The following is a 27,187-nucleotide window of genomic DNA, read 5'->3' as shown; positions in this document are numbered from 1 at the left end:
TCAAATTAAGGAGTTTCAACTGAGGTGGTTTGGTTCATATCTCGTTTCATGTATTATACTTTAATTTTCTGAATAAGTTCCTACGAATAAATATTCAATTGAAAGTTTGAGATATTTCCTGTGCCATATTAATTTTTTGACGGAATACTGCACATATCCTATAGCATGATTAGTAAGGCGTCTTGAACTAATAAACTAAGTCATCGTTCTGAGTCAATTTCATTGGAAGCGCCATTAAAATTTATACGAATTTCATACATGTTCCATTTCTTTGTTTAGACTGATTATGAAATTTTTCTTTGTGGTGATTAGTTTTTGCGCAGCGGTTATTTCTCTGGAAGCCATTAGGCTTGGCGGAAAATATGACTCGCTTTGGCAGAAGATAAATCCAACCTGTACTCCACTGAATGATGTTATAACAAATGCAGTCACAGCTGCGGCAATTTCATTTTATGCTGACCACCCGCGGGGAAATGAAACTTTCGATCCGAACAAAGTAAAACCATTTTCCCCGAGTGGACTTTTCAAGCATTACTATGGAGATGAAGCTTCAACTGTCGAACTCAAAAAAGCACTTTTGCAACTCATATATTCGACAGCAGAACCGGTGATAGGACCGATAGATCGCGATACATTGCGCAGGAATTTGTATTCGTATATTTCGGCAGGCAGTAGAGAATATGCCCGGAACAAAGCAGGACAACTATTGAGAATTATCATCGACGAATATGGGGAAACGGAATCTTGGAAGAATGATTTATGTGTTGAAGAATACATCTTGAATGATGTATTGGAGGCTATCGAAGTTGAGTGTTACAGGTAATAAATACTGCGACTTGTATAATTATGTAGTATGTTATCAGAATACTCGAAACTTCGATTTACAGAAATGCTTTCCAAAATTTACTGGAAATAAGAAGTATAGAATAAAATACAATGAAAAGCCAGTCATCAAAAAACGATTCGATATCAGCAAAAAGCGAACTTTCATATATTATACTACAAAATAGTCACCAAATGTTTTTAATTAACGACATGATTATCATTCATACACTTATGAGCAGCCTAAATTCCAATTAGTCGCAGGTTAATATGCAACATTAAATGGTATTTTCATGTCTAAATTACAGAATCAGAAATGAGGTTGGAGACACCGCATTCAGCCAATTTTTTGCCTTTGGTGTCGGATCGACTCTGGCATTCGCAATTGATGATACCGGAAGTATGAGTGGTGAAATTGATGCAGCGAAACGGCGTGCTCAGGTACAGACATTAGCTCTAACACGAATACTATTTATTTAAAACGAGAAAGTTTTATCCAGTGTAGCCATGTGGCCATGGACAACTTAAATGTATTCTGGGGCCGCAAATTCTATTTCAGTTTTTTCGCAGGAAGCACATTAAATAACATTTCATACACCATAGTCTAATTTTTGTGGAATGTGAAGAATGATCAGTAGTTTCAAGCAGTGATCATATAGAAATGCGATATCTGTTTTTAATGTCATTTCCAAACTTTTTAATATCGACTGGAATTTTCAATACTGTGCCATGTATTTGGTCAGTCATTTTTAATAATTTTCATTTCAAAGAGAGAAGATTAAAACAGATAGATTTTACTTGATCTTAGAAAAGCATTTTGCTTCTTCTTCAACCCGCTATGATAGAGATTGAAGCCCGGCTTTTCGCTCGCCGGACCTTTTTCCGTAATTTCATTGTACATGAGCTCGAAATGCATTTTCAAATTAAAAGATTTGCAGCTCCAAAAATATTTATGAAATATTAAGCACTGCACCACGGATCCAGTGTAATGAATTTATTTTTCAAAAGAGCCAATATCTTCGTTTAAGGAAATCGTCCGATTTACAAAAGGTACACTTGATGCACCACAAGATTTTGTTCTTGTTCCTTTTAATGATCCTGGTGTCGGTCCTGTAACTGTAACAAACAATGCTGAAGAATATCACCAAGCTTTGGAAAAGTAAGATATGTCGATCTCACTTATTCGTATTTTTCACCTTTGACCCCAGCAAGACGCAATGCAAGCAGCTATTTAAAATTTTGAAAAAAAAATAATCACTCTTAGTTTCATGAGATTTATTATATATAATTGTAATGGTAACTCGCATAAAGCAAGGTCACCAACACTGCTTAACAGTAAGGGAAATTAATCTCCTGCTGCTGAAATTCCAAGATCTACTGAAACTAAAACTGGGAAGAAGAATATAGCTCAGCAATATGCATTAGCTTCAAATAAATACAAAAAATGACATAAAACAATGCTATATCTGTGACGATGGCCATTAGAACGAATCAAATAAAATGTATTGTAATCACGAGACTTGAGATTAAAATTTTACATTAATTCAGATTATACGCTCATGGAGGTGGAGATGCCCCAGAACTTGCAATGCGGGGAATTCAACTTGCGATTGAAAACAGTAGACCTGGATCTACTATTTATGTCATATCCGACGTGGATGCCAAAGATTACATGTTGCAGGTATGGACATTATTTAACATTTGAACTCTATGACACAAATCCCAAACTTGTCGAAATTTCGAGGGCTCATACATATTGGCTTAGAACAAGATTCCGGACAAGCAGCCGCGACCAAATAAGTACCGAGATAAATTTTCTTGAAAATTTTCTCGGTTGAAGTAGTCAAGTCAAATTTTCACATCCTACCACCAGCGCGTTAACCACTAATCCACTTATATACGGATGGCGATACTTTATCGGTATTTGCATTGGTTGTTCATTTATTCTGATTGCTAAGTAATTTGGATTATGCTCAATTTCTATACAGTGTGGCATAGCCAGTGTTTCACCAATGATTAAAAAAAATATATGTTCACTTCCAGGATACTGTCGTTGCCCAGGCTCGTCAAAAATCAATCGTGGTAACGTTTATGCTCACTAACAGCATTAGTAATTGTGCTAATGATGGAGAATATAAAAAATGCATGCCATTGTATAAGCACATTGCAAAGCAAACTGGAGGAAAAGTGAGTATCGTTCTTCATTCACAATCCTCTTATTTGCTTTTGACAAGTAGTTGGTCATTTTCAACTGTAATTTCTAGTTAGTGTCGTATCAGATAAGTTCCGGTTACCGTTAGTAGGATAATATTTACCAAAAAAATGTATTTTCACTAAAATCAATGCTGTTTTATGCACGAATAATATTTTACAATTTACGCCATATCAGTTCTCAACAAATCCATTATAATCAATTTTTCTTCTATTATTTGTCAGGTTCTCGTAATAAGTCGAAGCGACATTTTCCGTACAACAGATATTGTTCAATCGAATGCTAAACAAGGAGTCATTTTGCTGAAGCAAGTTACAGTGGTATCGAATGCTCAAGGTATATTAAATACCAATATCAAACGAAATCGAGTACTTTTTTCTTTTATCTTACGAAGGGGAATATTTATGAATCATAGATATATATGCATCTCCAGGACACATTTTCATTTTGATAACTTACTGACATAAAATGCGTGAAATTGATATTCTCACATGGCGTGTAAATAGCTTTTCCAATATAAAGTGCGGAAGCGTTTTAGTTGATCATGAACTGAGTTTGTTCTTTGTGTCCGAGAGATGCAAGAGGGATATGTTTGGGCTTGGTTGTGAATTGAGCTGAAAAAAAAGGAAACCCGTAAACCCATACTTTTTGAGTCTCCATTAATACAATCAATTGCTGGACTTCATCAATGGGGAATTTTTGATATTTCCTTTTTCTTTTTTTCGACCGCTCAAGGAGATAACGCTAAAGGAGAAAATTGTTATTGGGCCATTTGGTTTCAGTTTCGAATCGGCTTGATGTTGAAATAACTGATGCCGCTTGGGACTTTGTACCGCCGATTACCAACCACAAACTAATAACGCGTTTTTTTTTCCTATTATTGAGTTACTCGTTGAAACTTTCGTTGTTTTGCAACGGTTTCACTTTCGATAAGTTGCCAATGTCTAGAAAACTAAAAGTTTGTTTCTTGTAATATACCATACTATGTATATGTTAGACATTTTGTTTTTATGTTGTCATAACGAAACTAATAATATTTACCAACACGGTTATGAATCCCCCTTTAAGTTTAATTTTTCGGTAACTTCTTTTGGCGATTTCACAATAATGTCAAACGAAAACAGTGTATTTTGTTAAGAACAATGTGAAAATAAAATAACAGATTGCCATTGGCTTCAGAAATCAACATTGCGATCCCGGCCAAGTTTGAATTTGCAACTGATTTACTACAACTATCGATTTTTAGTTTCACCAACAAATGAAATACCTAAAATTTATATCTTTCGTTGTCTAGTTTCTTGATTTATTTTATTCAGAACCCAGCAATGTGATACCTTTTTACGTTGATAGCTCGGTGCAAGAAATACTATTGGAAACTCAAGGTCATTGCGAGCACACCCACGTTATGAAGCCAGGGTCCGACAAGCATATAAAGATAGATGGAGACAGGTTAGAATTTTCAATTGTAAGGGAATGAGACACATATGTATTTATATTATAAAATGAATGGTTCAAGTTTGACAGACCGGCTTTGCTTTGCAAATAATAGTTTTATTAATACTCACAAATTTAAGATTTCTATATGATATTGTACAATTTTGATATTTTTTGATGTGAAATTTAAGAATACTATACATATATCAAGGGTATCAAAAATGATTTTTTATTGTTCAATACGGAAATTTTAAAGAAAACAAATCATTTTGTAGGTAATTAATTTATTTTACAATGGGAATGGGTGGATCGTATAGTTCAGGAGTGGCCAACACGTCGATCGCCACGTCTCGAGTAGTCGATCGCGTCTGATGTTGAGTGAATTCAATAGCATACCCCGAAAAAAAGCGTCAAACCAGTTTCATGCAGCGCCTGTTGTGTGTTTTAGAACAGGACAAACACAGTACTGAACATGAATACTTGGCAGAGTTTTTAAAGGAATTTTCGACACTTACGACTAAAAATTAGGCAAGGCTTGAATTGTATGATCGGTGATCCGAATAAATCTTAAACGAGAATATCGGTCGGAGACCGAAGACTTATCGATCGAAGGTTAGGGGATCCCCCAAAACATCGCTCTTACTTCATAGTGACACCGTGTGTCCTATCACTAATTAATTAATAACTCGCTAATTATACGACATAATTCATCGAGAATCGATAGGCTTATCATCAGAGCTATGATAAATGCACATGCAAAATTTGAAGCAGATTCAACCTCGCTTTCGTGAGATATCGCGTGCATCTAACAGACAGACAGACAGACAGACAGACAAACAGACAAATACCTATCAACATACTTATTAATTACTTATATTAAAATCGATAAGTAATGAATGATAAAACATTTACTCCGGGTACAATTACGTGATCAAATTAAATGGAACATAAAAAATACAAATTTTACACTACATTAAGTACAGCTATCAGCATATTCAGTTCTAATTCGTTTTTGTGTATGACCTTATTATCGATCAGTCGATCGCGAGCTATTTGAAGATTTCAGTCGATCGCGGTCGAAAGCAGGTTGGCCACCCCACTATAGTTCATAGTGCATTTCTGAAATTCATCAAAACTAATTAATGTCAATTTCCAAATTTGCTTATGATAATAAGTTCCAATTTGTAAATCACCTTAAAGGTCAAAATTGAATAGAGGATTTATTTTAGTAGCGGTACAGTGTTGCCTACATATCCAAAAATGAGATGAACCTCAAATATTTTCGTCCCCAAATCCATAGGGATATAAACTGCCTTCACTCGAAGTTATTGTCAGTCGTCACATGCCTATCAGACAGTCTATAAATATATTCAACACTAAGTAACACTAAGAGGAAAGTTTGAGTGGAAATATCGATACAAACGTTCTCTTCTGCTTCAAAATACCATTCGAATCAGTGGTAAATAGATGCCAGTTATGTCATTTCCTATAATGATTTGATTAAAATTTATTGAGAAACTCATTGAGTCTTGCTTAGGCCACACAGACGCAATTGCTCAAATGTAGTAAATGTTATTGTATTTAAATTGAGTGATTATGCAGCAATCAATTCTGATCAAAATTCTGAGAATATTTCCGAAAATCACCTATAAGATATGATTCATAAGAATGTCAAATGAAAGTCGACATTCAGTTGAGATCAATATCCTAGGCGTTATGTATATTGTGATATTATATGTAAAATATTATAATTTTTTAAACTTCGGTTTAATTTTTACTGTTCTGATCATATTAATGTAATCATAGCGTGTTTAAAACACCACCTGCCATTTTGTAAAAAATATATATTTGACAGTCACGCCAATATGGTGTGATAAAAAGAGAGAACTGTACAAGCGCCCCGTCGTATCACACAAAAGTTCTCAAGATTTGAGTAAACATTGTAGAATGTGTACATTATTCAATAAAAAAACACGAAAGAACCAAAATAAATGAGAACGTTTGGACCTGGCGGCATTCCTCGATATTTACATTGCATTTTTTAGTCCTTATCTTGTTGATTCTGGAGATACTGACGTCATATTTTAAATAGGTACTTTTATATGTTGATCGCATATGGGCCATACTTGTTGTCGATGAAAACATTTACCTCTCATCTAATTGACTTTTTTTACAATTGTCGCAAAGGTACTTTACGTTGTACACACTTAGAAGAATATTACAATGTATCTTTCCCACATAAAGGCCTACGATAGTAATTTGCCTTTCAGGAAGCAATCCATACAAAACTTGTGATTAGAGGTTGCAATTTGCGTGCCGAAAGCATGTATAATCAACTAAATGGCCTATCTTGCTCAGCCGCACTTGTTTTAACTAACTACCATTTGATTTCAACTTGAATCCTTAACGAGGTCATGGTGTATGAAGTACGCGAAAACCATTTAACATTTGTAATAGATAAACAGATATGCCACCGCCCACCATGTTAATCTGACTTTTATTTACAAGGAATGTCATTAAACTAAGATTCTTATGCCGAGCTGCCAAAGGTGCATAATATTGAAATAGATTGTCAATAGTTGATATCATCGAAACTACCCCCTTTTTATGATGTTGTTTACGGCGCAAGCGGCAATTCAAACAAAAACAAGTTTGAAATGCCCCATTAATACACTTTCGGGTATCCTCTGCAGTTTCCGATCATCCGCCGCTGTTGAATTATTTGGTTGGAATTTACCTTGGTTGATCATTTTTTTTATTTTATACAATTTCGAACAGAAGGTGGTATTGAGTCCTCAACGAAAGGGAATGAATTATAAGGAAGGTCAACCTTTAACGAAGTTTATTCATTTCAAGTGTCAAAGTTTAATGCGACATGATTTGCATATTCCTATTTAACGTTCAAACTTTGAACCCTTTGAATATCAGGTATGGTGATGTATGGGCGACTAACATCAAAATTGCAGGAAATGAGTCATCTTCTCTTGGTGAATGGTCCATTGGAATGGATGTGGAGACAATAAACTGTTCAGTAAAAATTCAAGCAAAAACATCTTTGGGATTCGTTCTCAATGTTTTTACTAAGGGAAGGTCAGAACCCGATGATGCTTACAAGGTAATATTCCTACTTTGTTTGTCGTACATAAAACTGGCTATTTTAGCGGCGCTCGAGTTTTTGTTATGTTGGTGAAAAGTTAGAAAATGATCACGGTTTTCAGCGGCCGAGGTGACTACTATCATCGTCAAAATACCATCAAAACTCAACGTCAAAATAGCATCAATACTTTTTACTTTACATATACTTGTTGGCTGAAATAATGTATTTTTTTGAAATTACTTGAAATGGCTATGGTATTGCAACAAAATCGCACTTCCGTATTTCGTTAGATTACATTTGTTTTTGAAATGCGGTGTAGCCTGTCAAAAACAAGGATCAATACTTCATTATTAATGTATTATATGATGTATTCCTTTTATTGACAACGAAAATATCAATTGCCAAAATTCAGATATATAAAGGTGTTTCAGTCATCTCATGTAATGTTATGCTCATCAGTCTGCGTACAAAGCTAAATATTATTCCATTGTGAGATTGTTATCAGGCGAATAACCACGATTACCGGTGATGAGATTGATGGTTGATCGCAGTTAAAGAAACTTGATATCCCAATATTTTTCGGCAAATCATCCTCAGGGAAAAACGGTTGATATGCAGTGCGGAAAAATACTGAAAGAATAATCAAATGATGAAATTCCCCGTGTTATGAATTATTTTTTTACAATTTTGAAGGCCAATAATACAGCGATTGGGACTGCTTTATAGTTAATTTGTTTAGGGTTGCGTTTAAAAAAACAGATCTTCAAGAGTATTCTGCGACATCATTCACACGCACTTTTTACTTATCCATTTTTATTTCATATGTTTTTTGAATTGCGTTGATATTCGACTTGATCATTTTTGAAAAATCATTTAAATTTCAATATTCTACAATTTCACTGAAGCAATTTTTTTGGAATTGTTGAAGCATGTAATGAATTGCAATAAATTTATCACACTGCTGACTTCCGACCACTAAATTTCATATTTCTCGACCTCAATTTACAAAAATGATTAAACATATAAAAAGTATCGATTACACGTTTCGCGTCATCGACACGGACCATTGAGTTGATAAGTGAGTGATCTTCAAGTGTTAGGGGATTGCGGGATTTCTATCCGGTAGTAAATTGCAAAAAATTGCTCGTCTTAGTTTTTTATCTACTATTATTAGATTATCAAGCGTGAAAATGAGTTTAATAACAAGCTTTTGCTTAAGATTCTCTTCGAGGTCGTGTGAATTTTCTGAAAAGTCAGGAACGTTGCGAGAGATAAATAAAAACCGTTTATTTTCAAACATCCATGACAAATGGGGAAAAATACTAGAGACAAAATCCAGTGTGAACAAACGATTAGTTACCCTTATTTCAATGCCAATTGTCAATATCTATCGAACAGTGTTACAATGACTTCGCTCGAATTTCGAAAGGCTCTCAGGAGAGCACTAGTGTGACAATTTCCAAACCATCCTTGGTGTCTCTGGTCATAGTTCCATAACCTACAGCTTTACAGAATTAAATTTATGTTTGTGCTGGCAATTACCAAACTTTCACTCAACTATTAAATTGATTTAGAAGAGATTTTTTGCTTTAAAAAAATATCTAATTCTGGTTTTTGTTGGATGAGGGATGCAATCCTAACTATTGTGTTGGCGATTTCGTTCGTTCGTCTCGGTGCAAAAGTTCACTGTCGCATTATTACAAAGTCACTAACTCTAAATTGAGTTTTCGTTTTTGTTATATATATAATTCAGATCTCCGATCACGATCCGTTTGTTGAGGAATCGGTAGGTCTTGTGTTGGACGCTTATGGATATGATGACGAACGTGTTCAGGCTACGGCACTAAAACTTGTCAACGAAGAAGGACGCGTTACAAAGACAATACCTGTTGCTCACGATGTAGGAAATACAATACCTCATATATTTAAGGAAGGAATCTCGGAGCTTGGTTCATTCCGCGTGGTTGTCAAAGGATATGACAGCAAAGGTTTGTTCTGATACTATGTAGTAAGGATAAAAATGGATGATAAATCTGAAATGCTATAAAAAAATTCTTTGTTGATTAATAACTAAGATTCATATTATTTTTTTTTTATTAATTTTCCACAGCTCTGAAAATGTGCGCTTGCGTGGTTGAAGTTCAGCAATCGTCGCTTGCAACGGTATTATTGCTATGTTTGAAAACCCCCGCATTCTCACCAAAGTCGGCTAATCAAATAGAAAATCGTCCAAACAGATTCAATAATAATAATCGATGGTGATGTTAACCCGCCTCTGCACTTTTAACATCTTTTAAACCTGGTGCATTTTTAAACAAAACAACCGATTGCATTGATTATGTTGACAGTTTTTTTGTGGACTTAACCCAAACTGCTGCACTGATAACATGTTTGCCTCTGGGAGAACTTCCTTCCGATGAGATGTTTACGGAAATCCCCATAGTTTACCGGAAACCTGTCGTTCGTCGGCGAGACTGCCCACGCATTACTCTGTACGATGTTTTGCGCAAATCTTGATAAACTGCAAAATAATACGCGGTAGTGATCACATGAACCGGCATAATATTCCCACAGGCTGTAGTTAAGTTCCGACTTGGTATGTTTTCAATAATACCGCCTTGAGATTGAAAACTAGATTTGCCTTTCATCTTCAGCGAGGCGGAACCCGAACCGTGTTGAAAACTACATGCAGTCTGCTCTACATAACCGAGAGCCCTTGTAACATATGTCAAGAGGAATCAAAATTAGCCAACATTTAAAGATATTTGTGGGGATTTAAATATACAAATTTAAACTATTCTACTGCTGCAAATAGTATGTGCACACTGTTTTTTTTTTTTGTTTTTTTTTCGACAGAAAGCTTTTTGCATAAAGTAAAATACCTGTTTATACAGCTTATATATATTAATATTAAATAGGTTAAATTGCCATGTATATATATTTGATAAAAATACCCACATTGGTTCCTTAGCAATGTTGATTTATCGTGTTTAAATTTATATTATTAATTTGCAATCACATATCTATATAACAATTATTATAAGATTAATGAGCTTTTGGTCTTTACCATTTACTATAATTCTTCTTTAAAAATGCCGATTCTGATTTCGCGGTATATAATGCAATTCTAAGAATTTTTTTCCAAAATCTGAATAAAACCTTGTTTTTCTATATTTATTTGTTTCTCAAAAAAAAAAAGAGATAAAAATTAAACTTTATGAAAATAAAATATTCATCAGTTATATAAGGTACTATGTATAAATTTGAAGATCTGATATTATATGTTTAATAGAATGGAATAGTATTAGTTCATGCATTAGTATTGCCAAGAATAAGTTAACCGATGCAAATATTTCGATACTTGGTCGAAATGACCGCTATTGCTGTTTTTCGTGTCCGTATTTTTGAAAAAATAAACTTAATTAAAAACAGTATGATGTACCCAGTTGATGAAATGAGTTCTCTATTTTTCAATTAATATAAAAATTAAATCTCCGTTCAAATTCAAAACTCGTATCAGTTATAATGAATTGAATAAGATACGATGAAAAATTTCATTCCGTGCATTTGCTTTTCAAATTCTCTTCAGAAACCGTTATATTGACGATATCTATAATCGGTTCCGATAACGGTAGATCTCAAATATAGTATGGTCATATACCTCAACAATATTTCATAAGTTGTACCCTAACTTGTAAAATATGTGTATTCGATTCGTTCATTTCTCCAATGCCGTTAAGGTCCTTATCAAAAATGCAAACAAATCGATATATAAATACAAAAAGAATTAAAAATTGATAGAACCAAGTAACCTTGGATTAATATGCAATTCAAGAGTCCTGCTGTACTAACACAAATATATTATGATATAACAGAAATATATTTGTGTTAGTGTGCAGCAGAAATCTTGTATTGCATATTATGTTATTTTTATTCCTGCTACAGCATCCTTGCATTATACGCATACGGATCCACTAGCGCAAAGGCATTGAGAATGGATTGGGAGTTAGTCTCGCGCAATTCTACTGATAGTAATCTTAAAGTATATTGATTAATATTAACCAGAAAAATATGATTGATTTGCATGACTACGCTTCATGGAACTGAAACCATGCCCTTGTTTTTAGTCACCGCTTTTCAATAGGAATTTCACGCTTGATTGTACAAAAATGGAAAATACTGCAAGATTTACAAGGCTGCTGGCGTTACACACTTGAGATCCGCGTGCCACATAATATTATAAATATAACTTTTTTAACTTTTGGATCCTAATGTTTTCTGGAAGTGGGGCTTGGGTATCGAATATTAATATTACCTAGATTTTTAATAATAGGCACATACATAAACAATGCACGGCGCTCCAGAAGTATGTGTACCAATATGGAGGTAACTAATTTTGTTCGCTTATTTTACATCAAGTTGTGTGAATGAACTGAAATCTATGACAGGAGAATTTTTACTTGGCTAACACATACAGTCCCCGAACTCGTAATAGAACTAAAGTAAGGAAATTCGGAATAAAATTATGTCCTAACCCTAACATGGCACACACACTACGGGAGTACCTAATGCACAGCATATGTGCGCCGAATTGATGAAATTTCAATCTTAAGTTTGCCTGCATATATATCAGTTATACGACATCGATACCTAATCGACTGACGAGAGTGTCTTGGCGTGGTGTGAAATTTTGTAGCAATAGACATCAAGCAGAAATTTAAGTTAGCAGCTATACAAGCCCGAGTCGGATTATATAAATTTCAGTGATCGCGAATACAGTTAGGGAAAGGTAAATTTAACTTTTCAAACACAAAATATAAAACCTTCATCGATAAAAAAAACATTTGTTCAACACTGGCAAGTATAAAAATAATAATACCAAATGTTCCTATATCCATACTGTAATAATTTCTTCAAGTCGATGCTCATCTACTGACCACTATCAACCAGCAAAGAATAATAAATATAAGCTTGTATAGTTTATGTGCTTAGTTGTGGACGAAATGGAATGGTGGTCAAGGCATTGGCCTGCCTGTGGTCCCTATATACCATGTTAAAGATCCCTGGTTATTTCAGAGGTCTAGTCCCCACACATATAGCTAATTGGGATAACGTAGTCGAACGGGAAAAATTTCAATCATGGAAAACATTGTTAGTTCCCACCTGATTTTAACTGATTAGTTGTGTGTGACTTGTTTAGAGTGATGGTATAATAGTAAACGCTTCCAAATAATAACGTAAATCACTGAATTCCGACGTGAAAATTCTGTATTTCCTAAGCAGCGTATGTTGAGTCTTGCTTTGTGACGCTACTTGAGCGCGTTTAATCGCGAGTGTCATGTTTAACACATTACTGTGTTATTATAATCATTATAGTAGGTTATCTGCCATATAAGAACGCGTTATGATAAAATTATGGATTTAGACGATCTCGTTTCCAACTGTTAAAAACTTTAAAATAAAAAATGAATCTGCGAGTACAGCGATGATAAACGATATCATTTCATGTTATTGATAATGACGTCACCAGTAACATCTGGTAATGAAATTGCCCAATAAACTAGATGAAAATTTTCATCATATCCTGCTTAGTTTTTTGTTCATAACTTTCAAACCACTGATCCTAAAGTAATTTAATGAATGGTCCTTGACACGGGTTTATGCATATGACCACCCTCAGTATTGGCTTGTAGCAATCTTTTAACGCCAATTTAAATGAACGGCATGACATCTGGTTTTGAACAAACTTTTGTAAAATGAATAATTTTGTAAAAATTAAGACAGGCATTATTTTTATCTGTTTTCAGGTAACGTATTTGAACGAATGCAGCCAAAACTATTAAGTGCGTCTCATGTTAAAATATCTTGCGATTTATCAAAACTTGTCTTCATTGCTGGACAAGAAGCCAGTGCTAACATCACTTTGGAAAACTTTGGACCAGACGTAAGTAATATTTCAAATATTTGTTTTCGTCTGGCGAGACGAAATTTGCCGTTTTTGATGCTGTTGGCGCTTTGCCATTAAATTGAATATTGTTTTTTGGATGTGAAATTATCATGATAATGCGTTGTAATTCTAGTATAAAGACACAAGAAACTTAAATTCCATACAAAACTCGGAGGTATTTTGGTATTTAAGTTAAATCTTTATGGTGTTAATGGATTGTGGAGTCAGAGAAAAGCTCTTGTCTAAATTTCCCAGCGAAAACTGTTAAATATTATTCTATATCTGCCAAAAATGTTGCCTTCACAACGTCAGCAATGAATATATGACAAGATTAATATCCAAAACAGGAGAATATATTAAATAATAGTGTTCTTATACTTTTGATTACTAACAAGTATTTTTATACCATCAATTGAATCGATATTTTGTTAATGTGTTTTCTAATTTTAGTTCAAAATGAATACATAGAGTTATAGAGCCTAATAAATTTCATCGTTACCTAACCTACCACTGCTATTATTTTAATATATCTGTTATGTTGAATCAAGGACCATTTCTTGGTGACGACTTCTGATGAAAAAGATGCCTCGTCTTTCCACGGTGGTGTGAAAACTATGAGAATCAAGCTGACGAGAGGGGAGGGTGTAACAAAATTAATGAGATTTCGAGTCGATGAAAGTGTGAGAGACGGCACAGCTATCAAGATCACGATAACTGGTAAGTTAACTATCCTTTTTTACAAAGCTTTAAAACCTTATAAAACTTTCTTTGTGGACTTGGGACAAGAAATAGCTCATGAAAATAATAAAGTTATCTTATATTTTAGAATGATTTATAATATAGAACTATATTTGAATAATATTTAGGCGTTGTGCCTGCTATTGTATAATTTTTCTGAATTATAGTTGAATTACAGAAAAATCTCTATTAAATGATATTGGGATTTTCCCTGATTCCATTACTCAAATAAATAGACAAACGCATGATGACGATCATTGTATAATATATAGATTTAATACCTAGTTACCATTTTTTCTTCCAGTTATAGGTAAAGTCCCAACATATTTAGGGATATCATAGTTTACACATTCAAATATTTTATTTTTTCTTCATAATCAGCAAAAGGAAAAAATCCCATGGCTTTTCAGTACACGTTTTGTACGCTTGTTGTCGGCCAAAAGAAACGTCCGAGAATTGATGCTTTTGCTATTAAAACCAACATTAATGCAAGGTAAATATCCATCATGATATACGACTTTTACATGTCACGATTCCTCCTTTTACAATTTCAGACTGTAGAAACGGTTACGACATTCTAGTTTTTGATAAAAATTAACGATGAGATAGAATATATATTTCATAAAAAATAGAATTTTACTTTATTTTCAGTGTTTTACGTTCTTAATGATGTCAGTTTTATGTTTAATAAACATTTGCTTTTGCATAATTAGTATTTTTTCTTTTGTATCTTCTCTCAGATTTGCAGAAACCGTCGTTACATCGATGGTGACAAATAACGCAGACATTGGTCGAGAAGCCGAGTTTGACATTTTGTTACCAAATGATGCTTTTATCACTGGAATTGTAATCGAATTACAAAATGAAACAATAGTTGGAGAAATCGAAGAAAAGAAAAAAGCGAAAAAAGTTTACGACAAGGTACTTTTGATTTAAGATTCATCTGCCATGATGCGCTATTATTTACCGCATTAAAAGTTTTTGTCACAAAGTGGTCAATTATTGATGTAAAAAAGTTGTGATAATAAGATATCTTCAGGCAGTGTATATATTGGTTTCTTGTTTTTTCCATATATGTATTTGGTTTAACGACCTTTGTTTTTGGAAGATAACGTTTCATTTGGGATTAAGAGAGTATCAATTGTGTTCTACAAAACGGTACTCCCGTAGTGTATGTACCAGGTTAGGGTTAGACCATAATTTTATTCCGATTTTCTTATTTTAGTTCTATTACGAGTTCGCGGATTGTCTGTGCGAGCCAAGTGAATATTCCCTCTGCACATAGGTTTCATTCCCTTCACACAACTTGATGTAAAGTAGGCGAACAAAATTAGTTACCTACATATTGGTACACACACTTCTGGAGCGACTACAAAACGAGTAAACTCACATAGAAATGCACATCCATAACGATTGTGACTTTTGTATTTATCCCTTCAGGCGAAATCCCGAGGTACAGTTGCCGGTCATGTTGCAGCAAGAGATACTTCAACGAGAGCGTTTCGAACTAGTATGTTCGTTGAACCACGACAACATGTTAAATTTATTCTGACATATCAACAACTTTTGAGAAGGGTGAGTTTGTTGTACTAAATTAAATGCAATGTCGTAGCAAAAAAATTGGGTGACAAACAAAATTATTTCTTCATCATGAATATTGACTGAAGTATCTTGGAACTTAATATCCGAAAACACCTGAACTATTCTGAAGTATATGTGCTGTAATGCAATGTTCACATATTTCTAAAATTAATTCAATATCATAATTAGTTAATTGTTCTGATTATTTTATTCTCAATACAAAAATCGATATATTATTGTTAACTATTTTTAAGGTTCGAGGAAGATACGAATACTCTCTCGTTCTCAACCCTGACCAACCCATTCGTCGATTAACCATAGATATTCATATAACGGAAGAAGATCGTTTGTCATTTGTTCGTGTTTTACCGATAAAAACAACACTGACAAATATTGTTGAAGAGGAGGCACCAAAGGGAACATTTATTACAACAAGGTTTGTTTATAAATACATTATATAAAAAAATATTTGGGTGTACAATGTTATTGTAGAGAATTGAAGTAAGGCCCACATTTCAGACTCAAAATACTCGACTCCGATAACTCAGACCTACCATTTCCGACAGTGATTATTTACTAAAGGAATATAAAAATTGCGACTTTCAACTCCGTACAATTTTGGGTACTCCCGTAGTGTGTGTACCAGGTTAGGATTAAACCATACTTTTATTCCGATTTCCCTTATACTAGTTCTATTACGAGTTTGGGGACTCTCTGTGTTAGCCAAGTGAATATACCCCCTATCTATAGGATTCAGTATTTTCTCACAACTTGATGTAAAGTAGGCGAACAAAATTAGTTACCTCCATATTCGTACACACACTTACATAACGTAATTTTTTCTTTTCTCAAATAAATCATGATTTCACTTAGTGCTAATACTATAAATTGCACTAAAAAGGAACATTAAAGATTTAAGTTTTAACTGATTTTGAACGTATTATTTGAAAATGGTTTTATAGAAAATATTCGCAAATGCCATCTCTTCACAATCTGAATAAATTAAATTTCATGATTATTTTATTTTAGTCGTCATGACACTGCTGCACACATTCATTACGCTCCTGATGTGGCGTCACAAACAAAGTGGTCTCCGAAGGGTATTTCCGGAATATTTACCGTGGAGTATGATGTCGCAAGGCCACAATTATTTGGACAAGTATCTGTCGCCAATGGGTGAGTATTTCATGCAATCGGTAAGCCATTATATATACATTCATCAAATTTATTCCACCTCGTATGCATTGATGGAAAACAGTATGGTTTAAGCAGCCTACCGCTGTTGCAAATGTCACCTTGTTTTTTTCCGGCATCGCTTTTCTAATATCTATTGTTAAAATACTATACCAATAATTACTAATTAGTTATTAATTACTGTTATGCTTAATCAATGGTGTATCTGCTCGGTAGCCAGTATTGTTTTTGACGATTTTCTTCACATTGACACGAAATTTTTGATTTGAATATTTTATATTCTGTAATGATGAATGTATGATGAAAAAATAAACTATTGAGTACTGATCTCAATCATTTCTTCATGGTGACATCATCACCAGACTGAGTCGTTGGTAAGCGTATTGGATTCCAATACCTTTTATCCTAATGAAATAATAACCATTTTCAGATATTTTGCTCATTTCTTTGCTCCTCCTGATCTTCCGCCTACACCAAAGATCGTCGTGTTTGTTATCGATACATCAGGTTCTATGTATGGATATAAGATGGCACAAATGCAGAATGCCCTTGCTTCCACATTGCAAACTTTAAACAAAGAGGTATGATAAACTGTGATTATTAAATGACAGCACATATTCAGATCATGTATTTCTGTAGACGTGTTAGTTGTCTTTGTATTAATCGATTGTATCTAAAACGCAAAGATACCAATGGTCGAATATATGGAAGCGAATACCACACTGCAGTGTCAGTGAAATTCCAGTGAAATATTGAAAGAATTGTAATGAATATCACATGAACGTGTTTGAATTTGAAAAAACAACAAAATTTGGTGTTAGACGATTTGTTTTTGAATTGTATTGAAAATGTGAAATCGATTAATCCATTGGCTGTGGATAAATATGATTCTTTGCAACCCAGCAACAACAATTAAGCAAAACATAACCTCCTATCATCTTAGCACTGGTACGCTGTAAACGCGCAGCATCCACTCTAATACAATACTCTACGATGCAAAAAATATTTTACATGATATTTCTAAACCTTTGTTCTCAAGGATCGTTTCAATCTTGTTCTCTTTGGTGACGAAGCCGAACCATGGATGAAAGAATCCATGCCTTATGCAGAAGAGTCGACGGTCGAAGACGCAGTCGCCTACGTACGTGATTCTAAACCTCGTGGCGGAACAAACGTCGTCAGTGCCTTGGATGTCGCAATTAAATTATTGGAACCATACATGCCAGAACTTGAGGGTTAGTGTTGTTAATATATTGTTGTGTCTAAAGATTTGTTTTTACATTTGAAAATATTATATTATAGCCTTCGTAAATTTTTAAATTTACATCCACAAAAAGTCATTCTTCCACTGATAGTTTAAACACGAATATAGAATAAATAAAATTGGTTGTTATGATTATTAAGCGCAGACTAAGGTGTCTATGTTTGGCTCTTACTGATGGGATGGATAATAAAAATCAAAAGCATTTGGTGGAGCGCCTGCCATTATCTTATACGAAATACAGTTTAATAACTTAAAGATATTATTATTGAAATTGTTTCCGCATTTTCCTTTAACCCAGGCTATTGCAACTAATATTATTGGTCCAAAATTGGCTTCTGTTTTCTCATAGAATCTCTCTTGTCAACAACATGTTACTTACTTTCCTTTTTAATTTAAAAACACCACAACAAGATATTTGGAATCGCATACCGAATTTAAATTTAAAAAAAACATAACTATCCATTTCGAGCTTTTTAATAAAAACAGCATATGCGTTTTAACAAAGAAACTGTATTCTGAAATCTATTCAGATATATTTGATTACTATGAATGGCCGAAAATTCCGATGACGAAGTGACAGGCAATAAGCTACTAACAGTTCAAACATTTCACTGAATTTATATTGTCAACTTCATATTTAATTTTCCCGTTCTTTCGAACATGTTTCTACAGTGGAAGTGGAAAGTTCTGGAGTTGAGGAAAATATCACCGATATTGTGACCCCGCCGATACTTCTGCCTGAACCATCGCCACCAGTCATTATCGATCCTTTTCCGGTTTTCCCAATAGAACCCAGACTTGCCATAGAAGAAGATGACAAAGTTGTTGAAATATCTGAAGGTCCATCAATGGAGGATTTTATAGAACATCATGAAAGAATGGATGGATTAACAAAACGATCAGTTGAGCTAGATCCAAACATGGATAACTATGCTAAAATGATTGTTTTTATGACTGATGGAAGGTACATGAATCAAATTAAGAACCATACTATACAACCAAATGTATTCTAGCTTTTAATGTCCCAAATGTGATTTTGAGCGCTTATTTCGAAACAATCCATTTTTACAAGACTAACTATGTTGACAATGCAACTCGTGATTTGTCTTCGATTACTGTGTCGTTTTTTTAGTCCATTGTGAAGTAGTCAAGCGGCTTTTAAAGCGTCTATATACACTGTTTCTATATTCTATATGAGTGTCTATAAACTGTTTATAATATGTTGCAAAATAATTTTATTCAGACCGTCAATTGGAGAAACTGACACGAAAGTCATCGTAGACTCAGTGACTAAGAACAATCAAGAACGTTTCAATTTACATACACTAGGATTTGGTAGTTTGACAGATTTTAATTTTTTGACAAAACTTGCTGCTGAAAATGGTGGAACAGCTAGAAGAGTATTTGAGGGACTGGATGCTGACCAACAGGTGTGTTTTTGGACTGTTGGTATGTTTTCGTCGTAAATTTATTTTTTCATTTCCCCACTAACGATAGAGCTCTACTTTAGATGTAAATTTGATGTCTTTTATGTATCCTTTTTCATATTTTGAGAAAAAGGAAAGTCTATATAACCTTACTTACTCACACGGCAAACCGCTGGGACTCGCCCATTACTTGTCCAATTCGTGTACATAGGATAGCTACCCAATTCTTCATTTCCGATGCTTGAACTTGAGGGTGCACGAAGCCGTAACCGACCTTGATTACGTGAACCACCCACCGACCAGCAATCGTCTCGCATAATTAATTTTTTCTCACGGTATTCGAACCTACAAAACAGCACAGGTCAATTATAGGTGCGATTCCGAGCGTGTCCCTCAGAGATGGCCTACGACTTTACTAGATCGAAAGCTTGTAAAAAAGACTTTAAGTTTGCATTTTTCATTTCATCAAAGATATTTTATAGATTAAAAATTTCTTCGACGAAGTTACTAAACCAGTCCTGCGCGATGTCTCCATTGAATATCCGAAAGAAAAGGTTGAAAAACTGACGGTAAACACATTCAGTGTATTTCACGCTGGGTCTGAATTGATTGTTGCCGGTATGGTTCGACCTGACAACGATTTAGAATTGCTAGGCGAGGAAGGCATGTTGGATGATGAATTAGCGAGACCTTCACGATCCATTCAAGCGCAGGTAATCTTTTAATAAGAAATTCGCAAGATATAATTATCTCGTAATCTCTTCAAAGCAATTTCGTAGATTCAAAAGATCAAATGACTAATATCACCGCAGTGTTAGCAAAATTCCAGCTAAATTTGATAGAAATTTACCGAAAGTTATCTGAAATGCTGAAAGAATTATAAAAACTGGTAAAGTTAAGAGAGATTTAACAAGCCAAATTTGAATAAATGGCATTATAGCGACTTCTTTCGACTTCAAGTACCAAAAATTCACAGGTACAATAAGGTTTTGTGAGTGAAGTGCAGTTCTTTTTTAGTATTATGGACCGCAAACAGCTGTACTTCCATACTGCCGAATATAATTTGGTTTTAATAAATTAACACAATGGTGTCTAGTCCAATAATAATCGAATCGAATAATCGAATAACAGCGATGCAAGAAAATTCCAACCAAATATGATCTTATGAATTTCCACTATTGTGCAGGTTCGAGGAAAATCGTTCGACAACGACTTGGAAATAGATTTTGACATCGATCCAGACAAAGAATCAGAGATCAAAGAATCTCCAAATCAAGTTTGATATTTTATATCATGACATTTTTTAAACCCTAACCAACCAAATTTAATACAATGCAATAAAAAGATTCAATTTGCAAAATTCGATAAAATGATTTAGGTATCAATGTCAATACATTTTTAAACCCAAATTAATTTCTATATCTTATAGTTAACACTTTCAACCCAATAATTTTTTCCTTTTTTAGATTCAAAATTTTACTGAAAAACTTTGGGCGTTCCTACAACTCAAAGAATTATTCCTCGAAGCAACGTTGGAAAATAATAAAACACTGAAGGAAGAAATTAATGCAAAAGCTTTAAATATGTCATTGAAGTGAGTATTATCTGGTCAAACTTTTTTTTGTTTATGAATAATACTGGAAATTATTAGAAATTTTTTTAACTATACGGTCTGCTTTAATTGTAAGAAGAATGAGTTTGGCCGCACAAAGAAAAAAATGAAAAAAGGTACTCCCGTAGTGTATGTACCTGTGCCATGTGAATATGCCCCTGCCCATAGTTTTCAGTCCCTCTCTACAACTTGATGTGAAGTAGGCGAACAAAATTAGTTACCTCCATATTGGTACATACACTTCTGGAGCGCCGAAACAATTGTTAAAGACATTGAGGGCGTGCCAACAAAAAATTTGTTTAAGTTAATCTTGATTGTTAAGATCATAGATTCTAGCTAGGTGTTTTCGTTCCATAGAAAATTTCTCTTTAAGGTAAATTTGTGCTTTTATCGTTGATTGTTATATTTCATCGCATCGTTCATTAAACGGAGCAATCGAATATTAGTTAGTCGAATGGTTCTTATTGCTGTTATATAAAATTAACAAAGCAATTCTTGTATGAAAAGTGTTCATTTATTTATGTTGCTAGATTTTCCCAATTACTAGGAGAAAATCCCAATCGTTTTTCATACTTTTTTCGAAACAACGTTCTTAATCTTGTACAAACTTTTTTTTTATTACTAATGCCTAATTCGTGATTATTTTACAGATATAATTTTGTGACTCCTCTCACTTCACTTGTGGTCCTGCGATCTGATGAACGGAAGGCTATAGAAGAAGAATTAAAGAAAGAAATAGAAGAACTAAAAAAGAAAAAAGAGGAGGAAAGACTAAGGAAAGAAAAGGAAGAAGCGGAAAGAGACCGTATTGAAGAAACTGATGAATATGAATACTTCATTGATGGTTTCAGTGTGAGTATTGTATTCAGTGCTCCCGTGGTATGTGCACCACGATGAAGCACAACCTGAACACAGTATGTTAACCAGGTTAGGGTTATCAGGTTGTGCGACATCGCGGTGCACTTACTTCTTGATCTCCATTCTGCATGGTTGTTACAATTTTATTTTGACCAAGATTTCAATTTTGTTTACTTAGGCGGCTTGTGAGGGCGACGGATGCACAGATTTCGATGAAGCACCTCCTCGTATTGCATTATCTCGTGTGATCGCTACTCCGAGGAGGGATAAATTAAGGCCAAGGGGTGGAAGTCGTGGAGGAGGTGGGGGTGGTGGAGGAGGATTCTCGGGTGATCCTCACTTTATTATTCCAATCCAACCAGGAATCAACATCTGCTTTAACTGGGATGGACAGGAAGACGAGGTGAGAAATTTACGCTTTGTTCTCCTAGAACTGTATATAAACAATAATTTTTAATTTCAACTCATTTTAAAAACTTCATTTATCTTTCTGTGATAACAATAAGTAAACGTATCTAAACTTCACAGATCTATAACTTCATATACGATCCCGAAAGAAATGTGATAGTGAATGGAATGTTGGTAAATGCTCCAGCGCCCCTATCGTCGGGGCGAACTAAAAGAACATACGTTTCAAGAATTGGAATCATCCTACCGTCAAAGAAGATATTGGTAAATACTATTTATGTATATATATATGAGTTTTTTTGTGTTTCTTCGTCACTACATTTTTTTTCTCAGTATAATAGGTATAATACACTTTGGTACTCCTGAAGTATACGTACCAAGATGGCGATGGCGGACACCGGAGCCTAGTATGTGTACCAGGTTAGGGTTAGGCCATAATTTCATTCCAATTTTCCTTATTTTAGTTCTATTACGAGTTCGGGTACTATAGCCAAGTGACTCCCGTAGTATTTGTACCTAAAATTATAGTCTAACCCTAATCATCTTGGTACGCATACTGCAGGAGTACCTACGCTTTATATAAACATTTATTAGGGCAGTGATATCCTGACGTTTGTATGTATCTTTGCAAATTTCTTGATTTCATGCAGAAATTTGTGATCTTGCCCGAACTTTATTTGTTCAAATTTGTATCGTCTAGGGAAAATTCAGTTTAAAGTTATACTATTTCAATGATATATGAATTCAGATCACTCCATGGAACGTTACCATTAGTAGAAAAGGATCTGCTGACCTGACTATCTCTGCAATGAATCCAATTTTTATCGAATCGGGAGATGATTTCAGTTTAGAAATCACCGGAGTATCACATATGTCTTCAATTATTGAACTTCGTTATCAAGGAATGTCATTCCGGGTTAGTAAGCATTAGTGGCCGATAAAACTCTGATTCTTCACTAATAATATATTATTAATATTATTTGATTACTAATGAATTTTTATATAAGTGGTCATTAAGTGTAAGTAAAGCTTTGGCACCAGTAAAACTCATGCTGTAATGTATTAGGGATTTGTGTTTCGGTTTGCTGTATTTTGCGATTCGACTCTTGAAAATAAGTTATGTTCTTCAAAATCGCCATATTTTTAAATAAACTCTTCAGATTTGTTCAACAAAAAGTCCTCACAAACACTTATTTGTCTCACATAATTTTATTTCAATATTTTTACTGTTTTAATTAATGCATCTAAAATAAAAACTATAACAGCAGAGTTATTCAATTTCTTGAAATATTAAAGATAACTACGAACATAACAACACTTACAAACGCAACCATATGGGTGAAAATATCTGAGCGAAACAATGCTATTTTTTTATTCTTATTGTACAAAGTGTCGAATAAGGTGCTGTGCCTTATGACAGGGGTGTGCAAACTGCGGCCCGCGGGCCCAATGTGGCTTGCAAAAGAATATTGTGCGGCCCGCAAAGAAGTGCCCATTTTGAATGATGTGCCCGCAAAACGAGTTTTAGTTTAGTTATTATGGTACGTGCGAGCAATTCCAATGCAAAGGCCCCTAACATACCGTAAGACCATTTTTTGTGCCTGAAACTACTAGAAAGGATAATATATATCTTAACCGCGACTTCACCCAATTACCTAAATCTGGCCCTCTTGTAATAAAGGTTGCCCTGCCTTTTGATATTACACTCTGATTTGTGGATTGAACTTTCCAAAATGGCGATAAATCAATCGACACTGATGCCTCGATAAGTATTTCCCATGTGGAGTATCTCGGGTATTGTTGCTGAGGTCAAAGTCTACTCTGGTGACCCCTGGAGATTAATTTAGCGCCAGAGTTTCCCTATGGAATGTCATTTCTGTTACTTAATTGCGTGTTCAACTTAATACGTTCTGGAAACTCCCTGATCATTAGTTCATATGACATTGCCTTCGCTATTCAGTCATCATACTAAATATTCGAAGTATGATGGCCGTATTTTATTACCAAAGTTTTAAATAGAAGAGAAATCACTCAGACACTAATTCCTATCATATATGTACTGTATGGGCACTATAACGAAACATTGTTGGTTTAAGAAGATTTGATTACCAATCACTAAGACACTTAATATATATATAACTTTGAATAGAATACTTTTAATATTGGAAAAGTTGAAAAGTACTACATTGACATGTATTATTTTTAATCTGGAATCAATAATTTATGTGGTTATTTAGGGCTGGGCGCTTCGAATCGAATATTCGAATCGATTCGAATAGTGGATGATTCGAATCGATTGAGAGCAAAATTTCGAATTGCCGCCTTCTTGTTTTTTTTCTTTCCACCAATGGTCGAGGTGAATTCCCCCTTTTTTTTATTGAAGTCCATTTTTTTAATGCAATTCTGACATATGACTATTTTCTTTAGTGAATTATTGAATTAAATAAGTGTTTTCCATTGTGTGTGCACGCTCAGTAATCTGTCCAAGTGATGTATTCTATGTTTCCAATAATTCATTTGTTGACATGACCAGTTACAATGAAAAAATTCAGTGCAATTACATACAAGTATTCGAGATTCGATTCGAGAAAAATATTCGATTCGATTCTGGAATCATCAGGTATTCGAAAATTCCCAGCTCTTTGGGTATGTGTTCTAATAAACATGCATCTTCAGATGGAGCTTGCATTTTTTACAGCAACGTAGCCTGTACCATAATTCCAATCTATTGTTATAGTCGGTAGTAACATTCAATTTCGACTTTCATTGTTTTCTGCCATCAGGTTACACTTCATCGACAAAGACATTCAATGTATCAAAGAGATCATTTGGATTTTGGACTCTCGGACAACCTAAGTTCAATTAGCCGCCATTCGGACGGTGTTTTGGGACAATTTTCTCGTTTATCATCTTACTCTAACCACGCAATCAAATTAGGATTGGTCGGAGGCCACTCAAATACAAGTGAAGAGAAGGTGGAACATCAGCAGATGTACATCAGGTAACTGATTACTTTTCTTTTATCAAATATATTGTTCTATTTTTCTCGTCTAAAGAATTAGGAAAGAACTCGTATCCCCAATTGAATCTCAATCGAACCCAAAATATCAGTCATTTGATCAATTAAACAAAAGCATCGTCTCTTCCATTATGCGTATTTCACACTAAACTGAACTTCTAGCAACGCCCTACTAGAACAGGGTTGGGCAACCTATTCGGACCAGGGGCCAAAAATGTTGCCCACCTGGACCTTGTAAGTGTGACGTACAAGATACATTTTATGAACAATAATTACATTGTTACAAAAACGAATGCGGAAAACAATAAGCCTCGTGCCAAAATTAAATTTAATCGCTATCTCAACAAATTCCTTGAGTCATTTTTTAGCTGAAACAGCAAAATTTGACTTTAGTTTGGTTTTGGCAGCATCAGGCGGGTCAGATGGTACTCCTGAAGTATGCATACCAAGATGTCGCACAACCTGAACCCTAACCTGCTACACAACCTGATTTCAGGTTGTGCGCCATCTTGGTGCGCATACTTCAGGAGGTCCGATTAAATTACGTACACTATTTTCTGACTATTTTATCTAAAAATAATTTTTTATTTTTTTACAGGGGTAAATTTATATCCGTCGCTAAGCGTACGATGGATCTGCCTGGTACTCAAGAAAAAACCGACTGTTGGTATATCCATAAAAACGGAGCACAAGCCATGCGGAAAAAGAAGCAAGATTACAGAGTGTTATCTATTTTTGACTCTCCTCGCCCTAACTAAGATTAATCATCACAACGAAGGAATATATCTTCAAGATTAGACTTGTTTTGGTCCAACTCGCATGCAGTTTTTATAGCGCTATTTTTAAAGTTGGACAAATATTACTTTCATGAGAAATAAGCAGAATCGGGTTCGGGCTGCCTTTGATCGATTATCCCTTTAGTTCAGAAATGTACATAGTTAAATTTCACCTCATTGTCATCAACTACCTTTGTGCATGTTTATTTCTTAATAAAAATTACTCAAGTATTAATTTTAAATCAAGCTTATGACGCAAGTGGGAAGTGGATGATTAGGAAGGTGGATATGTTTTTCTCTCGATTTTTGGTAGACGAAATTTTGGATGAATTTGGGTCTACACAGACAATGAGTTTTTTAATAGCAAATTATATTCCGCAGAAATACTGGTGTAGATAATAATCAGCTGTTGATGCGCTTGAAGCAGCATGATTCTTGGAACAGCAATTATTTTTCCAGTTTAGTGTACTGCGACTGAGCGCTATTTATTCGGATATGGTAGATAGCATAGATCAATATACATTTTAATCTACAAAAGGGGGAATCGATAGAGCGAGACTAACCTAAAGGGTCGTGTTTAGATAACTTCTTGTTTGTAAATGTTTTAAACACAATAACGGAAACAAAGACTAAATAATTTCTAGACAGGGTCAGGGACGTTAGAGAACAATTACAGCCACGTCACAGGTGGTACTGTTTCAGCAAACGCCCAACCGTTTTATCGTGATCGCACTACAGGCTACTGCGTCGAGGCGGTGCAAATATTTACACAACTCATTGAAGATTAATCTTTAACAA

General features: G+C 34.4%; 1 protein-coding gene across 1 annotated transcript; it reads left to right on the top strand.

The window, feature by feature from the left end:
• Window positions 1–276: 276 nt before the first annotated feature.
• On the top strand, window positions 277–26,624 carry LOC120341029 (inter-alpha-trypsin inhibitor heavy chain H5-like). The gene is made up of 29 exons (XM_039409450.2): window positions 277–819; window positions 1,131–1,263; window positions 1,851–1,981; window positions 2,371–2,503; window positions 2,866–3,009; window positions 3,259–3,370; window positions 4,351–4,483; window positions 7,397–7,583; window positions 9,319–9,553; window positions 13,373–13,509; window positions 14,061–14,229; window positions 14,632–14,743; window positions 14,991–15,171; window positions 15,691–15,825; window positions 16,086–16,267; window positions 16,861–17,007; window positions 17,456–17,606; window positions 18,065–18,260; window positions 18,962–19,253; window positions 19,533–19,719; window positions 20,199–20,429; window positions 20,903–20,992; window positions 21,183–21,310; window positions 21,979–22,180; window positions 22,365–22,589; window positions 22,715–22,858; window positions 23,343–23,510; window positions 25,378–25,595; window positions 26,212–26,624. Exons 1-29 carry the CDS (start codon window positions 287–289, stop codon window positions 26,369–26,371), a joined length of 5,196 nt encoding a protein of 1,731 aa, XP_039265384.2. The 5' UTR covers window positions 277–286; the 3' UTR covers window positions 26,372–26,624.
• The last annotated feature ends 563 nt before the right edge of the window (window positions 26,625–27,187 follow it).

This window comes from Styela clava, chromosome 14 (assembly GCF_964204865.1).
Source record: "Styela clava chromosome 14, kaStyClav1.hap1.2, whole genome shotgun sequence".
Lineage (NCBI taxonomy): Eukaryota > Metazoa > Chordata > Ascidiacea > Stolidobranchia > Styelidae > Styela > Styela clava.
Note: the sequence above shows the minus strand (reverse complement) of the source record. Positions and strands in the feature narration are given on the sequence as shown.